Source organism: Octodon degus, unplaced genomic scaffold, assembly GCF_000260255.1.
Source record: "Octodon degus isolate 3935 unplaced genomic scaffold, OctDeg1.0 scaffold00285, whole genome shotgun sequence".
NCBI classification, from domain to species: Eukaryota; Metazoa; Chordata; class Mammalia; order Rodentia; family Octodontidae; genus Octodon; species Octodon degus.
The window spans coordinates 1271812-1280014 of NW_004524861.1; the positions used below are offsets into that span (position 1 = coordinate 1271812).

General features: G+C 42.7%; 1 protein-coding gene across 2 annotated transcripts in view; it reads right to left on the reverse strand.

The window, feature by feature from the left end:
* Positions 1 to 8203, reverse strand: part of Ercc6 (ERCC excision repair 6, chromatin remodeling factor) — a 67985-nt gene that overhangs the window by 38352 nt on the left and 21430 nt on the right. For both annotated transcript variants that reach the window (XM_023707256.1, XM_023707255.1), the window contains exon 6: positions 953 to 1081. In XM_023707256.1, coding sequence (XP_023563024.1) covers positions 953 to 1081 — 129 coding nt within the window. The remainder of the gene's footprint in view (positions 1 to 952; positions 1082 to 8203) is intronic.

The window sequence follows — 8203 nt, forward strand, 5'->3', positions numbered from 1 at the left end:
AAGAGCATGCTATTTTTCAGGGCCCATCATCGACACGTTTAGGCATGGCTGACAGCTGAATCTATAAAGGACATTAAACTTAAATCATCTCACGAAAGAAGTCTGTATCCTGTTCCCAACTATCAATAGATTGCTGATACAAAAGAGACAGGAAAAAGCTATGTAATGATTTAACTCCCTACATGTATCTAAGAAGCCTCCCAAAAGCATCTTGTTAAGCAAATTCCGGGAGTGAAGAAACTGGAACTGTTGCTCAGTGTTTACTTCACAGTCACTGTGGGACACTGGCCCAGCCCTCACATACTGAGCCTGCATCTACCAGGCAGTGTGGCCACCCGAAGTCCTCAGGCACTTTACACACAGAACTTAAGTCAACTTCAAACGGCAACATAATCCTTGACATGCTGCCTATGTCCTCTCTTTGGACATTGGGATGACATCTGTATAAAATATTTAGATGCACATTTGGTCAGCTCAAAAGTACTGTACCCAGAGGCATGATACAAGGCATGCAGAAAACAATTTTGCATTTCTACACAGAAGCAAAACAAAACAAAAAATAAAACCTCCCTGAGGTTTGATTATCATATATAACTCTTAACATTAATTTTAATATATAACTCTTAGAGGTTCAGTCCCATAAAATTATTGAAACAACAACAAAAAACTTAAGGGAGAGGCTTTGAAAAGCATTGCTTGTAGTCTGCAGAGACAGGTCCATGCAGATTCATCAGTTTACAAACATACCCAATGCTCACGTTAGTCAATTTATTATCATCTAATTTTAATGAACAGCATGTGGCTAAAATTTCATTTGACAGTATGTCTACTTGCAACAAATTGTTGCAAGTACCTTAAGGGCCCATAGGTAAGTACTGTGCAATTCCTAAAATATTAATTTGTACACAATGGCTTGATGACAAGCTTAAAGGACAGAACACATGGTACATACTTAAAGAGCTTTCTGAACAGAAAACCTGGTACTTTAAATCCTTCATCAAATTCTGCATCACTTTCTTCTGAGTCATCTTCAAGCTTCAGACGTTTCTCTTTGTCCCGCAATCTAAGTTTATTCCACCTCCTGCAATTTAAAAAAAAAAAAAATCTTATTTCTATTACTTTGGTTACATCATGCACTAGAAAAACAGGCAAGTCAGAATAGGCTTTCAGTCTCCGCCATCACCACACAGAACACTGAGATTTAAAGCAGAAAAGCCATTTTCCTTCTCTGCCTTCTCAAGATAATTCTTGTCTCAATTATTACAGCTGCTCTAGAAACACTTCTGAAAAGTCTCACTTCATCATCAATGGCTTGTTCCTCCTCCAGTATATCCTGAGAGAGAATTTGTGTGCAAGTTCCTCAGACAGCATGAACCTGGTTCCAGAAAAAAGCCACAAGAATTGCAGCCTAACAACTGTATTTCCAAAGGGGCAGACAGCATAACTATAAGCATTTTATACATAATCATTACTTCTGTGCTAAAGATAGGATAGTCATTAGCTTAAAAACAGTATCTCGGACATAAAGCAAAGTTTTGATTAAAATCACTGTACCAAATTCCTTTAAGTGCATAACTGAGGTCGAGATAACAATATGAAAGAACTGATAATTAAACCACTCAAAAATATTTTCTTTGGGGCCGGGGAGATGGCTCAGTGGAATAAGCGCTTCCCTGGCAAGCGCAAGGGCCTGAGTTCAATCCCCGGTTCCGAAAAAAAAAAAATTCACTGCATCTAGGACAGGAATGTGTAACACAAAAACCATGCCTGAGTATCTGTTATCTTGGTCTTCTAAATGTGTACCATTTCTAATGTCATATCAATTAGTATTATACTCTCCTTAAAATATTTTTAAAAAGAGGTGAAAAAAGAAAAAAGAGAAGAACAAAAATACAAGGTTTCTTGAAAGTAAGTGGTAATATTTAATCATATGCCCAGTCTTACATAACTGTATCTGTTATTCTGAGCAACAGATTTGATGATAAAAATAGGTAATATATTCACCATTATTAATCAGCTATTCTTGCTTTAAAAATCTGTAACATTTGTACTGTTGTTTGTTACCTTGTGTCTGTTTTTGTTTCTGATTTTTTTTTTTTTTTTTTACTTAGTACAGGGTCTACAAGGGCTCACTATGTAGATCAGACTCGTAGTGATCCTCCCAAGCGCTGGAATTACAGGCGCACGCCACCACACCCAGTCTCAATCACTATCTAAGAGCGCCCTGGGGATGGGGCTAGCACAGCACCCAAGAATCAAACCCTGGTCCCTGCCAAGTCCCTCCAGGTCCCTGCATCTGCCTAAGTAGGCACTTTAATCTGCAGAACTATCTGGCTGGCCCTTTGTTTCAGATTTTTGTTCTTGCTCTTGTTTTTACTCTTCAAAATAAAATAAAACTAAAAAACAAATATGTTCATTAAATAAACCTAATGAGAATTTAGTAATATGCTTTTAGACTTGAAATAAGATGAACACACATATTTCGAATACATGACATCACATACACTTAGCAGAAACAGTGGCACTAAAAGTTGGAAGTCTTACAGCATGCCAAGGTAAAACCATTTAACTGGACTAATTTTATGTTCCTATAACAATAATGGACACTGGTGTTCAGAGTAAAAAGAAAAAAAAAACTAATAGCCTCAATTCTATTCACTTTCAAAATAAAAATTTCACTTTCAACACATATGCAACTGATGCTCTGTACGTCAGGGATGTACAGTAGGGATGGAATAAAGGGTTCAACTGAAGAGCTCACAGGAAGGGAAAGAGCAGCACCTTACACAAGCAGGTGTTCATCCATCCCTGACCATGCAAAAATGCTACAGAGTGTCTGAGGAAGGCAGAAGAGAAACCAGAAGAACAAGCCTGCACAGACCGCACGTCAGAGGCACAACCTGTTTTCCTGGACCCAAGACAAAACCAGCACCCAGGACACATGCCAGAGTGAGAAACCCACTCCAGGAGCTGCCGCTGGTGCCCCCTCCTCTGACAGAACTCCAGCTGTTCAAAGTCACAAAAGAAAAGGTTTCCTGGGGTTTTTATGCAACAAGAAAGCACTGATTGGTGGTCTCAAAGTGCTCTGCAGGTGGTTTGAGAGATTGCAACTAAGATCAATGAATGAGGCAATGTTGGCGATTTCCAGACCATAGCAAATGCAAGCCAAGTCTAGGCGAATAGGTCGTAGAACCATAAGGTTCAACACGTGATAGATACTTTTTCTATATAAAACTTAGTCCTTTTATTAGAATCTTTTTTCCTTAAAAAGTATTCCCATGCAATTATTAAAATGAAGTATCTCTCTAAGAATCTCTTGGTCTCATTATTAAAATGAAGACACCAAAAGATGTTCTAAAATGAAGTATCTATAACAGTTTTTGCTTTTCTTTAGAATTCCACATTATTTGCCAACGTAGTTAAGGGCAATGGTGTACAACAGTAGTTATAAACAAGGTGAAATTCTGCCTCCTCATTGTCAACCCCCTGGTAATCTGACCACACCTAGAGACATTCTTGGTTGTTCAGATGCAGAAGGAAGAGAGAGGAGTGGGAGAGAAGGAGAAAGGAAGGGGGGGAGGAGGGAAGGAGAGAGACAGACAGACAGACAGACAGACAGAGACAGAGACAGAGACAGAGACAGAGACAGAGACAGAGACAGACACAAAGATACCTTCTACTGGAAGCCTGCAGCTGGAGGTAGGCAGTAGCCATAGGGGGACCCTGCTAACAACCTACAACACACAGGACAGTCCCCACCCCCAGGAAAAAACTACCTCAGCTCACATGTCAACAGTGTCAAAACTGTGGTGTATATAAATATCCATTACCAGCAGAACGGAGACACCAAAAGATGTACAAAAATTTCCGGATCTTGTCTGAATTCTTGCTATTTACTCTGTAACGCTTAGTAGCTGAACAGTTTCAGATAAGACAGTCCTCAGTACATAAGCCCTCACCATCGAAACTCAGCATCAAGTATTTACACAACCAAGGATACTTGTACTTAACAAATTTGTGAGTAGTGTGAAACTCCAAAGACCACAAAAGCTACCACAGCCACCTAAAAAGACTTCACTACACGATTTTTCATTGACTTCATGGTAAGAGAGAAACACCAGAAGATACTGGCTTGAGAAGGTTGACACAGGGAGACCATTATATATTTTCCATGAGAGCATCTCATATTAAAACATCACTCAGAGATGAGAGCTACTTCCTTAGGCACAGCCAGTAAATCTTTGTGGCTGTTAAATTTCCCACCACATCACTCTGCATCAACAAGGTTTTACCTTCTCATTCTGCTGCCCGCTCTCCCTCTTCAAATACATGGGCATCATGTCTCCTTAAACCCAGCACCTAGGAAACCACAGAAGCCACCACAGAAATGATTGCATCCCAGAGCCTTCCGCTTCATAAAGATGAAAAGCACTGAACATTTATTCTGTTTGGCCAAAGAATGAGTAAAGGTGGTGGGGAAAATCATTATGCCCTACAAGCACCTGTATCATTGTGAAGACAAATCGCCCCAGAAGGGTCGTATATGCATACTAAAGTCAGAAGATACCAGGGTTATAGAGCTGCATGTGTATGTGGCTCAGGCTGAGATTCCCTACACACTGTAGCACTTCCTCACGTGGCTTACAGCTGACCACCTGGGGATGCCGCTGTACCAGTGTGACAAGAAGGTGCTGGCCAACCTGGCTGGCACAGCACACCTGGGTCAGGAAGGGGTGCTGAAGCCAGCTGAAGAGTGAAATGTGGAAAAGTGCCTTTCCTCTCTGGTGCTGCCAAGAATCTTCCAGGTGCCTTCTTCAGTGTGATAATAAGCTTGTCCTGCAGGCTAGCAGGCAGCACAAGCAAAGGGGGGCACTGTGCTATGAACACACACAGGCACTGAGGGCACACTGAAGTTTGGGCATACCTGGCTGGGACCACGGCCTGCTGCCATTTAGAAATGCTTCATCCATCAGCATGGAACTTAATCTAGTCAGTGTTTGGGTTTCCTCCACTTGGGTAAGAGTGCTTAATGAGTTAAGATAGGATCACAAATCATCACATACAGGTGTTGGAGTTCTCCCAGTAACCCTGCAAAAGCCACTACTAAAAGTTCAACTGAAGAGGAGCAAAGGTGGTACACAACTACAAACAGTCTTGGTGTGACAATGCAACGCACATCATGTTGAACAGAACTCCCAGGACCCACACATTTGAATTAAAACTACGCAACCACTGGATAAACTAGCGAGGTTTTAAGATTCATATCTGGGTTCAAGTGAGTAAAGTTGTAAAAATCAAGAACTGAGTGAAGCATGGTGACACCTGTAATCCTAGCACTCTGGGAGGCTGAGGCAGAAGAATCACAAGTTCGAGCCAAGCCTGAGCAATTTAGCAACATAGAAAACATAGACTCTAAAAAAGGCTGAATGGCCTCACTAAAAAATATGTTGTAAAATATATATACATATATAAGTGAAATGAGAAGAGTTGGACAGGGCAATAAACTATCCAATATTTACCTTTTCAGAAAAGAAATTAACTTTTTCCTGTTCTCCATCCTCTCATTTTAAACACTCCACATATGTAATAGTCACAGCTGCAGCCACATAAAACCAAGTGGGCCTGGTGTTCTTTGGCAGGGTTTCTCTCCTCATACTACTGCCATGTTCAGCCCGCTGTTGCCTCCACTGGCAGCCACTCAGAAGAGAAGCCAGCAATAACCATAAATGTACAACTGCAATCAGAGAAGGCACAGCAAGTGCTCCCCAGCCACCCCACACGCGTGTAGGAATGAGACCCTGGCCCAGGCTGCTGGCCCGGGGCTGCTGCTGCAGTAACGATCTGTCAGATGCCACCCCAACCAGCTGAACTGCTCCAGGACCAGAAGACTCTAACAGGGTGCCTCATCACAGCACCCCTAAGATGATACCTTAAAGCCAGTCACCACCATTAAATAAATGAATTTAGGGACGGGAAGATAGCTCAGCAGCACAAGCACTTGCCTGGCAAGCACAAGGTCCTGAGCTGGAGCCCTGGAATGAATGAATGAATGAATGAATGAATGAATGAATGAATGAATGAACGAACGAATGAATGAAGTTTTAAGACACAGAGCTAGAGAAGCACAACTTGAAAGTGGGCCACCCAGAAATGGTTACAAGAACTTTTTCTATCTGGCTTTGGGCCTACCTCTTGTTCACTCTTTACTGCTCTACTGTATCCTCTGAGACAACACCCAGCTCTGGACACTGGGAAACACCAGTTGAAGCCAGCGACGAAAGGAGTCTATGGAAGCGGGCAACTACAACACATGAGCAATTCTTACAATTATACAGCCTAAACAAGGGAGAACAGGAGAAACTCACTATTTTGAACAATAAAATTAACTTTAAAATTAAGTTATTTTGAAGCTAAACTCTGTTGTTCAGGTCCACCTTGTACACAGACCAGTTTCAGCATCCTTGGGTGGGGATGGGGGTAGGGTGGTGGAGGTGGGGTGTCTGGACCTCCAAGTTTGGTTCCTAGCTCCCCCAGGACCAGTGGAAAAGGCTGGCAACAGGCTAGCCTGCTCGTGACAGAATTCTTATGGTGGAAGAAAAGGAGTTTTGCCCTGAATTATACTGACTTCACCAGGAAGGGAATAATGTTTCTAATGATCCCATCTTAATTTTGCTCTTTCTTCATATTTCTAACAGTCACAGCTGCAAGCAAATAAAACGAAGCAAGTGTGCCAGTCACCGGAGTCTGCTGCCTCCTATAGCCCCTGTTAGGCCCCAGTTCCTAGAGCAAAACCCAGCAATAAACATGGATCTGCGACGTCGCTGAGAAGGAAAATCCTGCTGCGGCTGGAGCTACACTACAAGCCTTTCCCTGGGAGGGGCGAGACTTGCAAAACCACGGCCCCCACTGCTGCACTTATCTCCACCACAGAATGTGCCAAATGGTGGACTTCTAAGAGAAGCAAATGAGACATCATTTGTACGATATACTTAATAAGCTATACATGTTCTTTTGTAATTGTTGGCATACTGTATACAACCTTTACAAATACATAAAATCATGAAATTTTAGTTCATTGCAGGTCGTGAATAACAAATAACAAATGTCACAAGCCCTACTGCATCCTGTGGCAAGCAGAAACTACAACTTGGTCTCCAGCATGGAAGACCACTGCGAGAGCCATCCCATACTAGCCCACCCAGGATGGTCAGGATGCCACAGGCATGCCATCCTACACATCCAGGAGTGCAAGAAGTGCGGGAATGAGGCGACATGAGCAGACAATACAAGAGGAGCCTGAGAGAAGAAACCAGTGCACTCATCTTGGCACAGAACCGCACAGACCCACAGTGCAAGCATGCCTGCCCTCCCTTCCACCCCTAGGTTCCCTGCAGTTTCAGCGTCCTCCAGCAGAGGTCTAGTGCCCTCTAGTGTACAAAAGGGAAAAATAATTCTCTAGTCTACACCGATTACTGATACAGTGATTACCTTCATATAAGTACTTTACACTGAAGCCTTACTCATATTAAAAGAATGAAAGGCACAAAAAGCAGAGAATCCATAAAACTAAACTTGCAACACCTAACTCTTTAGCTACGGAAGCCTACATTAATTGTTAGTCTCTTTTACATGAGAAAGAAATGACCAACTTTTCATTCCTACCAACATTTATTTGTGAGCTTTTCTTCATGGTCTTTCTAACCACCTTTTGGGCATGCTGGAGTCTGTCCTAATGTCTCTGCTGTGGCCTGTGCAAACAAGAGGAGCAAACAGCTGGACATGGTGGCACGCTCTGTGATCCCAGCACTCGGGGGTTACCTGCAGGAGGATTGCTGCAAGTTGAGGGTAGCCTGAGCTACATAGTAAGACCCTGTCTGAAAAACAAACAAACAAAAAAGAGCCAAAGGAAAAACAGCACCCCCTCAAAAAAATAGAAGCAAACAGTCCTGGAGCACCTGCTGTGCTTTCCTTTGCAGCCCAATGGCCCCTTGGGAGAGCACTGTGGTGAGGCCTCTTTCCCAAGCAAGGAGGCAGAGTGCTAGAGCTGAGACCCTGCATGCCACGCCCATGGCCGGTGACTCCCACCGCCTAGGCGACACCAAGTCCTGGAGGAAAGCTGACCACCTCTGAACACATGCTGCTTCTGAGATTACATACGTGCATATTCATATCTATACCTACATCTATATGTGTGTGTGTGTGT